The sequence below is a fragment of the Hypanus sabinus genome, chromosome 10 (assembly GCF_030144855.1).
Source record: "Hypanus sabinus isolate sHypSab1 chromosome 10, sHypSab1.hap1, whole genome shotgun sequence".
In the NCBI taxonomy this organism is placed as follows: domain Eukaryota; kingdom Metazoa; phylum Chordata; class Chondrichthyes; order Myliobatiformes; family Dasyatidae; genus Hypanus; species Hypanus sabinus.
Window position 1 is genome coordinate 82,582,515 of NC_082715.1, and position 19,108 is coordinate 82,601,622.

The following is a 19,108-nucleotide window of genomic DNA, read 5'->3' on the forward strand; positions in this document are numbered from 1 at the left end:
GCACTGCTGATGAGGTTACTAAACTTTACTGTATGAGGCTGAGATGCCAATGAACTGCCTCCTTTTCTATTTCCTTAAGTCACTGAATTCAATTTAAGACATTGCATCTCAGTTAGAATTTATTTTCCTTTGAGGGATAAAGCATTTTCACCAGAATTAAAGATAAAAAATTTGCTTTATTTGTAAACAAAGATAAACAACATAATCCAAACTTACTGTGAAGTGCGCTGCATGCATTGTTGTTTTGCGATGTGCTGGTGACACCCTGCAAAAGTCACCAGGCTTCCAGCAACAACATAGCATGCCCACAACTGACTAATTCTAACTCTACATCTTTGGAATGTAGGAGGAAGCAAGAGCACCTAGAGAAAATCCACACAGTCTTGGGGACAATGTACAAACTTCTTATGGACAGTAGTGGTAACTGAACCCTAATCAGTGAATGCTAAACTACCCTGAATTGGGTGTTAAGCGTAGTCTCCTGCTGCTGTAGCCCATCCACTTTTAAGTTTCAACATGTGTCTTCAGAGATGCTCTTTTGCACACCACTGTTGTAACATGGTTATTTGCGCTACTGTTGTCTTGCTGTTAGTTTGAATAAGTGTGGCTATTTTCTGATCTCTCATTAACAGGACATTTTCACCCAAGGAACTGCTGCTCACTGGATTCTTTTTCACTCCATTTTCTGTAAACTCTAAAGTCTTGTGAAACTCCCAGGAGATCAGCTGTTTCTGAGATTCTCAAACCACCCTGTCTGGCACCAACAAAGATTCCATGGACAAAGTCATTTAGATCACATTTCTTCACCATTCTGATGTTTGATCTAAATAACAATTGAACTTCTTGACCATGACTGCATGCTTTTATGCATTGAGTTGCTGCCACATGATTGACTGATTAAATATTTGCATTAATGAGCTGGTGTATGGGTGTGCCTAATAAAGTGGCCACTGAGTGTATGGCTTTTCTCAACCACAAATTTTCACCAGCAGTATTCAGTAATGTGTCAGAAAGATCTTCATGTAAACAGAGCTGCAAACTTGCAACTTTTTCCCAAAGGCTTTTAATGCCTAGTGTTGATCAGGCATTAACACTATTTTAATAGATTTTTGTTATAGAATTGTTTTTGAGGGTAACAGTAGGGAGAAGTTGAGGTGCTGATCAAGCACAATCTAATTGAAGGCTGAATCAATGACTGCTTTTTTTGTTGCAGGGAACATTAAATAATGGGATTATACAAGGTATAGTTACCCTTTGGGAGGAAATGCAGATAAAGTGTTGGGTGGAATTGGTATCTAGGTCATCTGGGATAAAGCCTATTGAGTGATAGCTACCAGGGTTTAGAGTTTGTTTAACCAATATTGGAATAGTGCACATAGGCTATTATCACTTCTGAGAGTACATAATATTAAAAGCAAGGATGCAATTCTGAGGCTTGTTAAGTTATTGGTCAGATTGCATTTGGAGTATTGTGATCAGTTTTAGGCCTCTTGCCTAAGGAGAAGATGCGCTGTCATTGGAGAAAGCCTAGAGAACATTCTAGAAAAATAATCCAGGAAATGACAGGGTTAAGGTATGAGGAGTGTTTGATGCTTTTGGGCCTGTACTTGCTGGAGTTTAGGAGAACAGGGATCTCATTGAAACTTTATCATATGAATGTGGAAAAGACGTTTTCTATAGTGGGGGAGTCTAGGACCAGAGGACTTAGTAGAAGGACAGCCCTTTAGAACATAGGTCAGGAGGAAGAAAACAAGATTATTCTTGTAATCACTTAACTTTTTATTGAGCATCTTGTTCCTCTTGTCATTGCTTCTGTTCAGACTTGAAATGCAGTCTTTATCTCCAAAACAACAGGTTTGACCATTCACCATGTGATCCAACTATTACACTTCAGGGGTCTCCATCCACTTTGTATATTTGTGTCGCATGCTGTCAGCGATTTGTAAACCTCCAGAAGTATGAAGATCATTTGGCTCTAAAGGTACAATTCAAAATTTGTTATTTGTTATTCTTCAGTTCACAAGTGAAAAGGAGAACAAAATGATTGATACTCCAAATCTGATACAGCAAAAAAAAAAGAACAGAATAAAAAAAAACACAATAAATATAAGTTCAATGACGATTTTATTGTTATTCAACCATACACGTGTATACAGCTAAACGAAACATTGTTCCTCTGGGGTCAAGGTGTAAAGGACAGTACATACAATCAGTTACACTCCAGTACATAAAGTAATAAACCTCATTGGGATGGCCTGAAGATTACTTGGTCGACGAAGTAATGCCCTTACCAATCAAGAATCTATCAACCTCAGCTTTAAATATGGCCGTTGTCTTGGCATCCACAGCCATCTTTGGCAGTGAATTCCGCAGTTTCACCGCCCCCCCCCCCAAACTAAAAAAACTCCCCCTCATCTCTCTTCTAAAGGAGTGTCCTTGTATCCTGAGGCTGTGCCCTCTGGTCTCAGATTTCCCCACAATAGGAAATATCTTCTCCATGTCCACTCTATCAAGGCCTTTCAATATTCGTTAGGTTTCAATGAGATCCCCAGCCTGTTATGGTAAAAGAAATTAATAAATGAAGGCACATTTTCTTTTGCAGGTTGATTCTGGGAATGCTAAAGGTCACCGACGTGGCCTTGAACCACAGATCTGTCAGTGCTTTGCTTGCCCGAGCTGCTATTTGTTATTTAACTTGAGGAATGAATGCTTGCAACACATGACCAAGGCAAACCATTTCCATGAGAGGCATAAACTGAGTGGTAAGTTTTGGTGGTGTGTATAATGAAACATTTATGCATGGATGTTTTTAAGAAGCAAATGTGAAACTGAACTTCTGCTGCATGAATTAGATGACCCTCTTAGGGAATCACTTCAATTGATCAAATAAATTATTGTTTTAGTATGTGCAGCTTAGCTCAGTGAAATTGAACATATAAAATTCGCTAGTGGGACATTGATATTGGTTGATCCTTTGATTCTTTGATCATTTGTACACAGTGCGCAGTAGCATAGTGGCTAACACAACATTTTACATCGCGAGCTATAAGATTTGGTTCAGGTGTGCTATGTTGACACCAAAAGTGTGCTGACACTTACATGCTGCTAAGAACGATCCTTGCTGAGTTGATATGATGTTTTTCGTTATATTTTGATGTACATGTATTGCTGTTGCTTTTAATGCCAAGCTCAAGAACAAAATGAATAAATAAGCAACAAACATACTGAAACCAGGCTTTTACAGCTTCAAACCATTCATTAGAAAAATCCTCATGTTTTGAGTGAATTCTAGTGTCATCAAGGAATAATAAGCCTCATCTGGGTAATCTTCTGTCATGAATTCTTGGGCTGGTTGAGAGACTCTCCTTACAACCAAATAAGCCACCGGTTGTTTTGCGTGATATAATATGGGCTTTCTTGCTGGCACTTAGTAAAATAGGTGAATCTGGACTTTAACCAAATACTGGGAACAGCAGGGTGCCGACACCTCTTGAGAGAAAAGTAAGATGAATGTTTCATATTTGGTATCTTATCAGTGTTGAAAGTTGGCTGGATTCTACCTATACTTCCTAACATTTGTTGTGAAATTTGTTATTTTGTGGCAGCGGTACCATGCAATTCATACTTCTAGTCTATTTTTCAATTTTAGTTTTTATATTGCGTTGTTTCACCCGATCTTCTCGGGTTTTTTTGTGCGGGATGAAGGATTTGGGGGTCACTGTGCCTGTTCTATTTTTGTTCATTTTTGTGCAGGAAGAGGTATTTGGTGGGTTGATGTGCCTGTTTGTGCAGAGGTGGGGGATGGATTTGGTGTGCCTGTTCCGTTTTTTTTTTGCAGAGGGGAGGTGAGATTTGGGGATTGATGATCGTGCTGCCTTTCTTTTCTTTCTTGGTTTCATGGCTACCCGGACCTGGAGAATTGAAAAATTTCAGAGTTGTATACTTTGTACATAAAATATTCCAAGATTCATTTATTATCAAAGGTTCAATGTTATAATGAATATGAAATATGTAAAAATCTAATCAAGTAGTGCAGAAAGAGAGCACAAATAGTGAGGTAGTGTTCATGGGTTCATTGTCCATTCAAAAATCTAATGGAGGGGAAGAAGCTGTTAAAACATTGAGTGTGTGTCTTCAGGATCCTGTCCCACCATCTCTGATGGTAACAATGAGAAGAGGGCATGTTCTCTGAATCCTAATTGATTTTTCTTTAATTCTTTTCAACAGGTGAGCAGGGAAAGCGCAGCCCTCTTCCTTTTCCTAACTATGCAAAGAAGCTTCTGATCTCTTTATGTCAGGAAGTTCCTTTCCACGTTAAGTGTACAGATTGTCAACAGATGCTTCGAAGCCATATTGAATTGACAGCACACTTCAGGTTGGTGAGTTTGTCCGTGATTGTGTCCCTTGTATTTTTTACCCTTCTATTAAACTGTCTAGGCACTAGGATCTGGAATTTGTTTTGCCTTCTGTCTCTTTCTTGAGACGGGAAATAAGGCCAGACTTCTAGTCATGTTCTACTAAAATCTCCACCTAAGGCTTTTACTACTTGCCTGTAAATAAAGTGTAATATAACTTTGTTATCTTTATTTTTCACCTGATAGCTTGAAAATAGAAATTAGTTTTCTTAGATCCAATTAATTGGAAAGGTTAACTTGTTAGAAACCACTGTTGCTAACCTATTTTTTTCTTTCGCCAGCCCGTCTTGCACTTCATTAACTTCTAATTTCTTCGTCAGTGTGATACTGTTTTTCACACTATTTGTTTAAGAGACTAGCTTTAATTCTGTAAATAAAGTACTGCAGAACATGGAGAACTGAATTAAAATCAAAAGAAAAAGCAAGGAATACACGGCTGCTTAAAATCTGTAACATCTCTTGTGATTGTTACTTGAGGTTCTGTTAAAAGGTCATTGACTGAACTACAATTGAACTTCTGAGTATTTTCATTGTGACTGTACACTTTGAAGAGGTAGGTTAGGGAGTATGCTGTTTAAGCTAAGAATACTAGGGTTTGGATTGAATGCTGTGATTACTATTGAAAATTTTGGTGGAGGGGAAGTAGCTACTCCTAAAACATTGAGTCTGCCTTCAGGTCCCTGTACCTGCTCCTTGATGGTAGCAATGAGAAGAGGGCATGAATGGGTTATAGAGGTCCTTAGTTTTTTATGTGTTGGTTCCTTTCCTGTTTACCCTGTACACTTTGGACTTCAGATACAACACTGAGTTACGTCATTTTCAGAAATTCTCTGATGACACAGTAATAGTTGGGTGTATAAAGGGAGGGTGGGAGGATGAATAGAGGGCCCTGGTGGAGGACCATCACCATCTCCTTTCCCTTACTGATGTTGAGGTGCAGATGATTCAGCTAGCACCATTTGGCCAAGCCTGCACTGCTCCGTTACTTTTGATGGTGAGGACCGACAAGTACCTAAGGATGCACCTGGACGACAGACCTGAGTGGAGCACCAGCACAGAGGCTATGTACAAGAAGGGCCAGAGTCACCACTACTTCCTGAGGAGACTGAAGTCTTTAGAGTATGCAGGCCTCTCCTTCATATGTTCTACCAGTCTATTGTTACCAGTACTGTCTTCTATGCAGTGGTGTGCTGGGGCAGTGGCATTGACATGGGAGATGCCAACGTGCTCAGTAAACTGATTAGAAAGATTGGCTCTGTTATAGGAGTCAAACTGGGCACATTAAAGGCTGTGATAGAACAAAGAACCCTCTGGAAAATCTTGGCAATTCTGGACAATATTTCTCACCCTCTGCATGCCACCTTGGCTGTACAGAGGAGCACTTTAGTAATAAACTAAGACAACTGCACTGTTCCAAAGAGCGCTATATGAGGGCATTCTTGCCCTCGTCCATTAGGCTCTATAATGAGTCAACCTATAGCCAAGGAAGCGATGATTCCCTCTTGTTAGATTGTTTGAAGTAACTGATTTTTTTATTCTTTCTTACTTCTCTAATATTTGTATATCTGTGCACTTGTAACGCTACTGTAACACTGACATTTTCTTTGGGATCAATAAAGTATCTATTTTAATGTATCTAAAGTATCTAATGTATGTAAGGTATCCATTTTCACCTTTTTAAGGCATTTTGAAGGTGTAAAAATTTTAATTAGCAACTGTAATTAAGACTGCAGTTGCTGAAGTGGTTTTGCACGTTCACTCTGAACTTGTCTGATCAACTGAAAGCCACTGTAGTTCACTGAGCACAGGGATAATGGCCATTCTGGGTTTGAACTAGCTCATGGGCAATTTACAAGGGTATTGCTGGGACTCGACCTGAGTTATAGGGAAGGGTTGAATAAGCTTTATTCCCTAGCAAGTATGCGAATGAGGATTTGATATTATGCTACATAGCCACCGGGCTCCTGAACCAGCACAGCTCCAATTCCACAACTTACAGATTCACTTTCAATGACTGTACGGCTCATGTTCTTCATATTATTTATGAAGTGTGTGTATGTACATGTATACTCACACAAACACACACTTTTTTGCACTATTTGTCTTTAGCACATTGGTTGTTTGTCTTTATTGATGTATAATTTTTCATAAATTCTATTGTAGTTTTTTATTTTCTTGTAACTGCCTGGAAGAACATGAATCTCAAGGTAGTATATGGTGGCATATACATCCTTGATCAAAGTCAAAGTACATTTATTATCAGAGGTGTACAAAATGATGAGGTGCATAGATAAGGTAAATGCAAGCAGGCTTTTTTCACTGTGGTTGGGTGAGACTAGAACAAGAAATCAGGTTATGGGTAAAAAGTGAAATGCTTAAGGGTATTCTGTTTTCTAGACATCGGAAAACTGACTTTCACTGTTTAAATACTAGATTCAGAATTGGGTTTATTATTACTAATATTTGGTGAAATTTGTTGTTTTGCGATAACAATACAGAAGGGGAGCTTCTTCACTCGGTGGTGCGGGTATACATGAGCTGCTGGCGTAAGTGGAGGATGCAAGTTTGATTGCAACATTTGAGAAATTTGGATAAGTACATGGATGGGAGGAGTATGGAGGGCTATGGTCCATGTCTGGATTGATGGGTCTAGGCAGAGTAACAGTTCAACGTAGACTAGATGGACCTGTATGACTGCTGTATGACTCCAATTAATATTAGGAGGAAGTTTATGGAGGCTAGACAAAAGGAGGCCTGTCAGTCTTCTGTTGGAATGGTCTGTAGGTAATGAAGATTAATCAGGATAATAACAGAAAATGTGAGAGTTTTGGCTTTTGAGATGAAGTTGGCTTCATGTTAGAGTGGCAATGTACTTGAAGCTAGTTTTCTGGTGATATTCATCCTTGGAGTTTCCAGAGGGATGAAGTCAGTAGCTGCATTTATGACTGGGACTGAAGGCGATCACTTCCATGAATGTTCTACTCATAAAATTTTCTTGTTTGCAGGACACGATGCAAGAGGGCTGGCCCTGTCGCCGTGTCTACAAAAGACATTGGGCAAGTTGCTGCTATATTCCGAGTGAGGGGACGCTGCCTGGACTGCAACAGGCTCTTTGTGGACGACAGTCAGATCAGTCAGCACACTAAGCAGGCCATGCACAAAGTCCACCAGATAGGCACCATGGAGAAGGCCATTTTGGAGTTCTGCCACTTCAACGAGAAGAGCAAGTTCCCCTCTGACCTCCGAATGACCCTGGAGCAGTCCAAAGCCAGGAAGAACTCTCCCTTCAAAAGAGCTCTGGCCAAGACCTGCTCTGGCTCTGGGCAGCTCTCTGCACCCAGCTGTGCGAAGAGGAGCCGGAGGGAGTGCAGTGGTTTGCACCTGAAGGAAGAGAAAGTAGAGAGCGACAGTGGCAGAAGCAGCCCACGTGCCTACTTGTGGTTCTGTGAATGTCACCAATACTTCGACTCCGAGAAGGCTGTGGAGAAGCACATAATGTCTGCCAACGGGATCCGCCACAAGTGCCTGGTCTGTGGCAAGCTGGCGCTTGACGCTGGCATCATCAGCTTGCACATGAGTCGCAGCCACGGGGGGGCTCACCTGACCAACTATCACTTCTGGTGCACGTGCTGCCAGGCAGAAATGCTCCGGAGGGAGGACCTGATGACCCACGTTATGGAGTGCCACAGCGGTCATGCCTACTACTATGAGAAGGAAATGGATGAAGGTGAACTGGTGGTTCCCGAGCCCTCCCCATCCAAATCAGACTGGCAATCAGCTGATCTAGATGGGAGCGATGGTGTTGCATGGGGCACAGAAGCCACCCAGTCTAATGAATCCAGGGTAAACGGCTCGTGGCAGTGCAGGTTATGTGAGGAGATGTTTGAGTCCGAACAGAGTGTCGCCCAGCACTGCAGCCTTTTGGCAAGTCACCAGTTCCACAAGTACAGCTGTGGGTTCTGCCAGAAACGTTTCCATAGGGTGGAAACACTGTACCGCCACAGCCGCGATCAGCATAACGATGAGCTAAACGTCAAGTATTTCTGCGGACTGTGTGACGACATAGAGTTTAACTCTGAAAGTGAATTTCTCGACCATTACAAAGCTTTCCATAGCACTGACTACATTTTTGTGGAGCACAGAGGTGCAACTGTGGACGAAGTTGAGGCGATAGAGGGCTCCTCGAGGTTTTCCTGTGGCTGTCAGATGCACTACAGCTCCAAAGAGAAGAGGGCGGAGACCAGTCGGCAGTGCATGAAGAACCTGTTCAGCCAGGGGAAGCTGTGGTTCAGCTGCTCCTGTTCTGCAACAGCCCAGTCAGAGGAAGACATTGAGATTCATCAGACAGAGTGCCATGGGGTAAGAAGGGCTGCAACTGCCGTCAAGTGCATCTGTGGTAAGCCCTTCAGCACGAGTGAAGGCGCCCAGATACACTACCACAGTAAGCACTGCACAGTGCTGGAGCCACAGCCGGCTAGTTCTTCAGTGAATGGTGATGATACAGCCAGCAGCCCACACGCAGGAGCTGAGCACAATGATACCAAGGAGAAAGTGCCAAATTGTGATCCCGGGGCCTCGACGAATCACCTGACCACTATGGGAAGCCAAGGTAGCCTCCGTGTTGCACTAGTTCGATCCAATGCAGCAGCTCTTCCTCAGAAGCAGAGGACAGTCAACTATTGTACAGACAGACATTTTAGAAAAGGTAGTGAATCAAAGGGTTTATATTTGGAGAGGTCACTCAGATCATTGTCTACTGATATCTATTCTCCAACTGAATAGCGAGGAGTAGTGAGAAGGTTAAACTCTCTCTCTTTCACTTCCTCCCTCATTCCTTTCACCACCCAGCTCCACCTTTCTGTTGTAAGTCAAATCTATATGTTACTGCTCACTTGGGTATAGGCATCAATTACCATATTACTTTAGCTTTGGAGTGGGGATAATGGGGATAAGCTCCCATAACTTATTAAATGCTCCTGATGGTGTGTGTCTCAGATAACCAAGTCCAGTTCTGGCCTTCATGTGTGGCTTAGCTACTAAGCCTGGTGGAACCATTTCTACTGACAGAGAAGGGACAAAAGCAGGTTACTGGCACCTTAAAGCCAGTTGCACCAGACAGATGGGGTTCATCTGGTATGGTCATACACTTTGGTAGAAATAAAATTGTAGACTATTTTCTAAATGGGGAGAAAATTTTAAAAAATGGAGCTGCAAGGGGACTTGGAAGTCCTCATGCAGGATTCCCTAAAGGTTAACTTGCAAGTTGAGTCAGTGGTAAGAAAGGCAAATGTAATGTAAGCACGCATTTTAAGAGAACTAGAATACAAAAGCAAGTATGCAATGCTAAGGCTTTATAAGATATTGGTAGGGCCTCACTTGATATTGTGAGCAGTTTTGGCCCCCTTATCTAAGAAAGGATGTGCTGACATAGAAGAGAGTTCAGAGGAGGCTCATGAGAATGATTCCAGGAATGAAAGGGTTATCATATGAAGAGTATTTGAAGGCTCTGGGCCTGTACCCACTGGAAGTTAGAAGAATGGGGGTTGGGGGGGGGGGGGGGGAATCTCCTTGGAAAACTATCAAATGTTGAAAGGCCGAGGTAGAATGGACCTAGAGTGGATATTCCTATAGTGGGGGAGTCTAGGACCAGAGGACACAGTCTCAGAATAGATTAACATCCATTTAGAACAGAGATGAGGAGGAATTTATTTTGCCAGTGGTTGATGAATCTGTGGAATTTGTTGCCACAAGTGCCTGTGCAGGCCAGGTCATTTAAGGTTGATAGATTCTTGATTAATCAGGCTGTGAAAGGTTACTGGGAGATAGCAGGAGAATGAGGTAGAGAGGGAAAATAGATGGAATGGAGGAGTAGGCTTGATGGGCTGAATGGCCTAATTCTGTCCTACAATGTGTCCTCTGTTCTTCTGGTTGATTTAATTTCAATTATCAGGGCCTTCATGTTTTTTTTTAAATGTAGAATGTGGGAGTATTGCTGGGCATTGAGTCATAGAACACTACAGCATGGAAACGGGCCTTTTGCCCATCTGGTTCTTGTCAACTATTCTTCTGCTTAGCCCTCCATACCCCTCATCCATGTACTTATCCAAACTTGTCTTAAATTTGAACCCGTATCCACTACTTCTGCTGGCAGCTTGGTCCATACTCACACCACCCACTCAGAGAAGAAGTTCCCCCTCATGTTCCCCTTAACTATTTCACCTTTTACCCTTAACCTATGACTTCTAGTTCTAATCCCACCCAAGATCAGTGGAAAACACCTGTGTGCTGTTACCATTTTGAGATCCCTCTGCCCCATTTCTGAACTCTTTATCCCCACCGAATGAAAGGATTCTTCTTTGGTTTTGGTTATTTTAGACAGCACATTCATTACCGATGGGATGCAAACCTTTGCAATCCTGCTTTCATTGTGGTGCGATTCCTATGAACCTTTTGAGACTAATGTTAAGGTATTGTGCCCAGAAAGAACAAAGACTGAAATGATACTGGACCTTTTGTCATAGAACACTACAGTGCAGAAATGAGCTCTTCAGCCCACCTAGTCCATACTATTAATCTACCTAGTCTCATCAACTTGCACCTGGACCATAACCCTCCACATGCCTCCCGTCCATGTACCTATCCGCATTTCTCTTAAATGTTGAAATCAAACCCATTTCCACCACATGTGCTGGCAGTTAATTCCACACTCTCACCATCTTCTGAAAAGTTCCCCCATAAGTTCTTAAGTATTTCATCTTTCAGCCATAATCCACGATCTCTAGTTCCAGTCTCACGCAACCTCAGTGGAAAAAGCCTACTTACATTTACCCTATCTATAGCCCTTGTCATTTTGGGAGCAATGTCTCTTAAATAACCACTGCAAATTATATTCATGAAGGGCAGTTTAAATGCTCTAAACTTAAAGATATTTGCTTTTTTCAGCTCTACCTGGGGATTATCACTTTTGCTATGGTTCAAGAGTCTTTCATTTGAAGTTCTACTAAATCAAGGTGTTTCTTGTATGTTAATTGAGCATTAGGATAATAATTATTCCATTGATCACTGGCAATTATTACAATTCCCCAGATGCAGGTACTGAACTAAACATCTCTCAATTGACCCTGTGATCAACTCATGATCTTGAGTCCAATCTATTTCCAGGACTACCTCTGTCATATCACTCATCTGCATCCAAGTAGTCTGGTTAGAAATTTAAATACTGTTGTTGAATGTTTCAAGTGTGTGAAAAATGGGTCGGTAAACCTCAGGCACAAGCCTTACCTGCGATTTCTCATTTCTTGTTCTTCTCCGAGCCTTATGGCGCACTGGGTGGCAACCTTGATGTTTCTCTAGCATTTGACTTTTTTATATATCTGGGACAGAGTTGCTAGTTCAATGCTCAACCCAGCACAAGGAGCCAGCTGGATTCAGCCCATGAGCCTGTGATTGCTCATATTAAAAAAAATTGAGCTGATTTGAGGTGTATTTTTTTTTCCTGTGTGCTCCAGAGGTGTGCATTTATGTGATGCCATTGTTAAAAGAGGCAGAGATTCAAGTTCCTTTATTTATTCAGAGCCTTGCCAAATGTAACAGGCTAATTAAAAGAAGAGGGATGAGTTTGGGTCAGACTTTGTTTTCATTGGACCTGAATTTTCGGGAGCTTGGAAGTTAAAAGTCATTCCAAGTAGTGTCAAGTTCTGAAGTAATTTGTGATGAGGGCCAGGGCCAGGACCTTCCTGAAGTGAAGCACATGTTTCAACTTGAATGCTTTTTAGCCACAAGTTTTCGGAAGTAGGTGCAGTGAAGCAGGGCACTGGGGTACCTGAGATCATTGTAAATGATGGAGTTAGCAATCTTAAATCCTAAATTAGACAATAAAGCAGAGGATGAGAATTGGGACATTCAGCCCATTGAATCTGCTCTGCCATTCCATCATGGCTAATTTCACAGGTTCATTTATTATCAAAGTTTACAACTCTGAAATTTCTCTGGATAACCATGAAACCAAGAATGAAAAGAAAGGCAGTACAATCATCAACCCCTAAATCCCACTTCTTCGCCCAAGAAAAACAAACAAAAATGGAACAGGCACATTGATCCTCCTCCCTGCACAAAAAAAAGAGAAAGACTGTGCAAAAAATACAATATTAAAAAAGCTGTAAGACAGAAAAAAATCTGTCCATATGCACGTCTAAAACAGAAAAAACATGGGAAACACTTTCTGGGCACAGTGGCAGGCTCTCCCTTCTGGTTCAGAGTGATCAAAAGACAGGCAGCCAGAATTCACTTCCTGCACTCACCTTGTAGCTTTAATTGATGCACAATGGAAGCTTTAATCAGCGAAATGGAGTCGAGCAGCAGCTCAAGCACCATCCCACAGCCTGCCTGCCATGAGGTTGCGTACACTGCCTTTGTCTCCAGGAATCTTCTCAGCGACTGCAGAGTGCTGGAACACCCAAAACATCTCCAAACAGCAAATCACAGGCTCCAACATTTCCAGAATCACATCCAAGATGGAAAAAAATGTAAAAGATAAAAGAAGTGAAATATGTGGTTTCATGACTAAGGAATAGAACACTAGACTCTGGAATACTACAGCACAGTATAGGCCCTTCAGCCCTCAGTGTTGTGCCGACCCATATATTCCTTTTTTTAAAAAAAAGTACTGAACCCACACTACCCCATAACCCTCTATTTTTTCTTTCTTCCATGTGCCTGTCCAAGGGGCTCTTAAATACCCCTAATGTTTTAGCCTCCACTACCATCCCTGGCACCCACAACCCTCTGTGGGGGGGGGAGAGGGGAAACAACTTACCCCTGATGTCTCCCCTAAACTTCCTTAACTTTGTAGATATGCCTTCTGGTGTTTGCTATTGGTGCCCTGGGAAAAAGGTACTGGCTATCCACCCTATCTATGCCTCTCTTAATCTTGTAGACCTCTATCAAGTCCCTTCTCATCCTTCTATGCTCCAAAGAGAAAAGTCCCAGCTCTGCTCGCCTTGCCTCATAAGACTTGTTTTCCAGTCCAGGCAACATCCTGGTAAATCTTCTCTGCACCCTCTCCATAGCTTCCACATCCTTCCTATAATGAGGTGATCAGAACTGAAAACAATACTATTAAGTGTGGTCTCACCAGAGATTTGTAGAGTTGCAACATAACCTCTCTACTCTTGAACTCAACCCCCCCATTAATGAAGCCTAGCATCCCATAGGCCTTCTTTACTATCCTATCAACCTGCGCAGCGACCTTGAGGGATGTGTGGATTTGAACCCCATGGTCCCTTTGTTCATCCACACTCAAGTAACTGACCATTAACCCTGTACTCAGTCTTCTGGTCTGTCCTTCCAAAATGCATCACTTTACAATTATGCGGATTGAACACCATCTGCCACTTTTCTGCCCAACTGTGCTTCCTGTCTATATCCTCTTGTAACCTTTGACAACCTACAGCTCCATGCACAACTCCTCCAATCATCGTGTCATCTGCAAACTTACTCACCCATCCTTCTGCCTCTTCATATAGGTCATTTATAAAAATCACAAAGAGCAGGGGTCCCAGGACAGATCCTTGCGGCACTCTAATAGCCACTGACCTCCAGGCAGAATCCTTTCACTACTACCCTCTGCTTTCTTCCTGTAAGCCAATTTTTTATCCAAACAGCCAAGGTTCCACTGATCCTATGCCTCATGACTTTCTGCATGAGTCTCTTGTGGGGGACCACTATAGGAAACATCCTCTCCATATCCATTCTGTCTAGGCCTTTCAGTATTCATTCAGCATTATTTCAGAATGTTGTATGCAGGCACCATAAAAAATCTACAGCACACCTACAATGCTGTGCTGAACATGTACTTACTTTAGAAATTACCTCGGGTTACCCATAGCCCTCTATTTTTCTAAGCTACACGTACCTATCCAGGAGTCTCTTAAAAAACCCTATCGTATCTGCCTCCACCACCGTCACCAGCACCCCATTCCACACACTCACCACTCTCTGCGTAAAACAAAAAACAACCAACGAACAGCAACAACAACTTACCCCTAACGTCCAGCCATCTTGGCTGGATTTTCACTATTAACCGCCTTCTGACTTCTGCCTTCTCCCCATACACTTTAACACCCTTATTAATCAAGAACCTATCAATCTCGGTTTTAAATATACCCAGTGACTTGGCCTGCACAGCTGTTTATGGCAGTGAATTCCAGATTCACAACTCCTGGCTAAAGAAATTCCATCTCATCCCTGATTTAAAGTGTTATCCTTCTATTCTGAAGCTGTGTTCTCTTCTCTTAGTCTCCCCCACTATAGGAAACATCCTCTCCACATCCATTCTTAGGTTTCAAAGAGAATTCAATAGGTTCAATGAGATACAACTAAATTAATGCATGTACTGTTTGATTAAAATATTTTTAAAGTTGTAACTTCATACAAATGCTGACTTATCAATTTTCTTCTCTTTCCCTCCCCCCCACCCAATGCTGTCATTTAACAGGTGAAAAGGAAGTCACGATCCAGGAAGAAGATATTGAGCTGCCTGACTTGGACTTGCTTCGCACAATGACACACCTTGTCTTTATTGATTTGGATAACTGGGCAGGCTTCTTCAACAATTTACCTGGACAGCTTAATCAAGGCACATTTTTCTGGGGCTTTCAAGGTTAGTTTGGTTGTGGTTCATTGACAAAAAAATTTGCATTGAAAATAATCGGTTTTCTGATGATTACCTTTCGTGAAGCCAGTCACACTTTCCTCTGCTATGCCTTCAAACGTGTTTCTTTTGTTCATTCGTCCAGTGTAATATTGTGTGAATTTTTCCGTGTTAACCCTGCAAATGGATTCCATAATTTCATAGCTCTTATTGAAAGTCTTTCTCTTGCCTCGTAGTTCCAAATCTGTTGTATTTAATTCTGTATCTGACTGCATATCCAAACTTCTAAACTTTGAGGTTTATGCTCTTTGTGCTTCCAGTTGTGGAATGTGTGAAAATTTGTGCTTCCATCACAGCACAGATTATCTTTAGTACCACTTTCTCACAACTTATTAATAACACTTTGTTGCTTTCCTTGGGTCTTCTAAGGAATTGGCAACCTCTCACTTATTTTTCACCTGCTGTGCTCCTGACTGACCTGAATCTATATTGAAGTAACAGGTATCCATTCTGCTCTTGAGCCTGCTGTCAATCAGGGCTAATCCACTACTTCAATGCTGTATTGATCATATGTCACCATTGAGCACGTCTACAAGGAGCACTGCCACAAGAAAATAGCATTCATCATCAAGGACCCCACCATCCAGGCTGTGCTCTCTTTTCACTGCTGCCATTGGGGAGGAGATTAAGTTGTCTTGGGTCCCACACCACCAGTTTCAGGAACAGTTATTACCCTTCACCATCAAGCTCCTGAACCAGCATGGATATCTTCACTCACCTCAACTCTAAACTGATTCTTCAACCTATGGACACTTTCAAAGACTCTATAACTCATGTTTTCCATATTTATACATCTATTACTTTTGCACATTGATTGTCAGCCTTGAGTTTTTCATTGAACATACTGTATTTTGTACTGTGAATGCTTACAAGAAAAGTAATCTCAAGAGTAGTATATGGTGACATATATATACTTTGACAATAAATTTTCTTTGAACTTTGATATTCCTGCTCTCTTCCGCTATCCCTTGATTAGAAACTTCCCTATTTCCTCCTCAAATGCATTCAGCAATGTCCTATTTGGCCATCTGAGGGAGCAATTTTTATAGGATCATCAGGATTCATAATGAAGGGTCTCAGCCTGAAACAGCGTCTGTTTACTCTTTGCCCTAGACGCTGCCTGTCCTGCTGAGTTCTTCCAGCATTTTGTGTGTGTTGTTCTTGTGATGTATTCCTTTGAGGGTATTGGATTGAGGTGTTGAATCTCTGAGCAAATGGTTTTATCCTTGTGTTTTGTTTTAAAGTTCTTCATATTTCTGTGCTAATTTTTTAATCTTCTTGTCTTGCACCCAGGTGGAAAGAATAATTGGAAAGCACCGGAAAACTGTCCTGTCTACAATTATCTCGTCAATACTGGGTGCTTTTTCCTTCATCCACGGTGTAGTGCTAGGAAGGATGCTGCTGACTTTGCCATCTGCATGCATGTTTGTATTTTTTTTAACTGTTTAATGTGCTTTATTGCTGATAGGTAACTAAAGATGAAAGCTAATGGTTGACTTAATAATTATTCATGGGATTCTAGGTTTTTTCTAAGTTTCATTGATAATAGAATCAAATTTATAAGGATGCAGATGAGGCATAAATATAATTTATAGCCTAATTGTGGGAAATGAAAGGAACTTAGTTCATGACACCTTTCATAAATTCAGTTTACCAAAGACAGCAGTCACAGTTGCAGTGAAACATGGCAATCAGTTTTGTACACACCAAGCTTCTATATACTGTAGCTTTAGAAGTGATTTTAGATGTTAGGAACTTTGCTCTTATTTTAACTAGAGCAGTGGCATTTTTATGCAGATTGGTTTAACAGCGATGATAGGATGCTATAATGGACCAGGAGAGGGAGTTGAGGCTTCTCTGCATAAATCATTTGAGGGCTTGAGTAATCTTCCTCACATGATTTTCAAAAGCTATATATGTTAGTACACTCTTTGGCATAGCTTTGGTTTGTTAACTACAATCCCCATCAAACATAAAACTTTGGAGCAGAATTAGGCTTTTTGGCCCACCAAGTCTACTCCAACAGCCTTGACTTTCCTTCCTGTCTTGAGCTGTTCCCAGTATTCATAAGGTAAATAGAACTAATTGAATGCTATTATCACAAAAACCACTTTTGAGAGATTACAACAGCTGACCATTTTGGACATTTCGGTCTCTGGTTTTCTGATTTTAAAATACTCGTGATTTTTCACAAAGGACTTGAAGTTTAAATACCTCAGTGGGAATACAAGTTATGTTTTGAACAGTTATGTATGGTGTTTATTAGTTCATTTTTACCATTCATGTATTTAGACACAGTTAAGGTTAACACTATTGCCTTTACTATATGTAATGACTATAATGATTATATGTGCTTTGAAATCTTCTAAACCAGCCTTCTCTCCATGGACTCTGCTCTTTTTGCTGCCTCAATAGAGCAGCCAACATAATCAAAGACCCTACCCACCCCGGACATTCTCTCTTCTTCTGCTTCCCATCATGTGGAAGGTACAAAAGGCTGAAAGCATGTACCACCAGTCTCAAAGTCAGCTCCAGTCCCACTATCTAGACTCTTAAGTGATTCCTGAGTATGAAAAGATGGACTCTTGACTTCAAAATTGACTTCATTATGTCCTTGCATCTTTTTATCTGACTGCACTGCACTTACTCTGTAATACTTCATTCTGCATTTTGTGACTGTTTGCCATTGTACTACTTCAGTGTACCGTGGTAATGAAATGATCTGAATGGATGTACCGAAGTTTCTCACTGTACTTCATACATGTGACGGTAATAAGCCAATACTTCAAGGATTACTTGGCCATGATCATATCTGGTCAGGTCTATTAACAAGAGTAGTCACTAATTGGATATAAATCAAATAACCAATTGAGTTATGTTATTGCCCATTTGAAGATAAAACAGATGTTAAAGTATTTTACAGCGTAGGATGTGTTTGTTTGCCCTTTCTGTGTTCGTTGACAGTTTCTCCCTTCTGGCAAAATTTTGAATCTATATAAGACCATAGGCATAGGAGCAGAATTAGGTCATTTGGCCTATCATGACTGTTCTGCCATTCCATTATGGCTGATTTATTATTCTTCTTAACCCCATTCTCTTCCCTTCACCCTGTAACCTTTGACACCCTTACTAATCAAGAGCCAAACAATCTCCACTTGAAAAATACCTAATAACTTGGTCTCCACAGCTGTCTTTGGTAATGAATTCCACAGATTCACCACTCTCTGACTAAAGAAATTCATCCTCATCTTTGTTCTAAAGGGATATTATTGTGTTGAGGCTATACCTTCTGGCCCTAGTCCCCCACTATACAAAACACACTCTCCATGTCCACTCTATCTTGGCCATTTGATATTCGATAGGTTTCAGTGAGGTTCTACCCCCCAACCCCCATTCTTCTAAACTCCAGCGAGTGCAGGGTCGATCCACAGAAGGCTGCTGGACCAGACAATATTCCTGGTAGAGTGTTTAGAGGATGTACAGACCAGCTAGCAGATGTTCTTACTGACATCTTCAACATCTCTCTGAGCAGCACCGTCGTTCAAGGCCACCACCATCGTCCCCGTGCCAAAGAAGTCTTCAGTGCCCTGCCTCAATGACTGCCGTCCCATTGCACTCACATCCATCATCATGAAGTGTTTCGAGAGGCTCATCATGAGGCACATCAAGACCCTGCTGTCCCCCTCACTGGACCTCCTGCTGTTTGCGTACCATCCCAACCGCTCAACAGACGATGCCATTGCCATCACCCTCCACCTGGCCCTAACCCACCTGGACAAAAAAGACACGTGTGTTCGAATGCTGTTCATAGACTTCAGTTCAGCATTCAACACAATCACCCCTCAGAAACTGATTGGAAAGTTGAGCCTACTGGGCCTGAACACCTCCCTCTACAACTGGATCCTAGACTTCCTGACTGGGAGACCTCAGTCATTCTGGATCCGAGGCAGCATCTCCAACACCATCACACTGAACACGGAGG

At 41.6% G+C, this 19,108-nt stretch overlaps 1 protein-coding gene across 7 annotated transcripts in view; it reads left to right on the forward strand.

Moving 5' to 3' along the window:
- znf451 (zinc finger protein 451) overlaps nt 1-19,108 on the forward strand; it is a 49,837-nt gene that overhangs the window by 24,542 nt on the left and 6,187 nt on the right. For 6 of the 7 annotated variants that reach the window (XM_059982260.1, XM_059982265.1, XM_059982263.1 and 3 more), the window contains 6 exons: nt 1,855-1,981; nt 2,603-2,762; nt 4,228-4,375; nt 7,421-9,120; nt 14,911-15,075; nt 16,420-16,550. In XM_059982260.1, coding sequence (XP_059838243.1) covers nt 1,855-1,981; nt 2,603-2,762; nt 4,228-4,375; nt 7,421-9,120; nt 14,911-15,075; nt 16,420-16,550 — 2,431 coding nt within the window. The remainder of the gene's footprint in view (nt 1-1,854; nt 1,982-2,602; nt 2,763-4,227; nt 4,376-7,420; nt 9,121-14,910; nt 15,076-16,419; nt 16,551-19,108) is intronic. The other variant, XM_059982266.1, reaches the window with a different exon arrangement.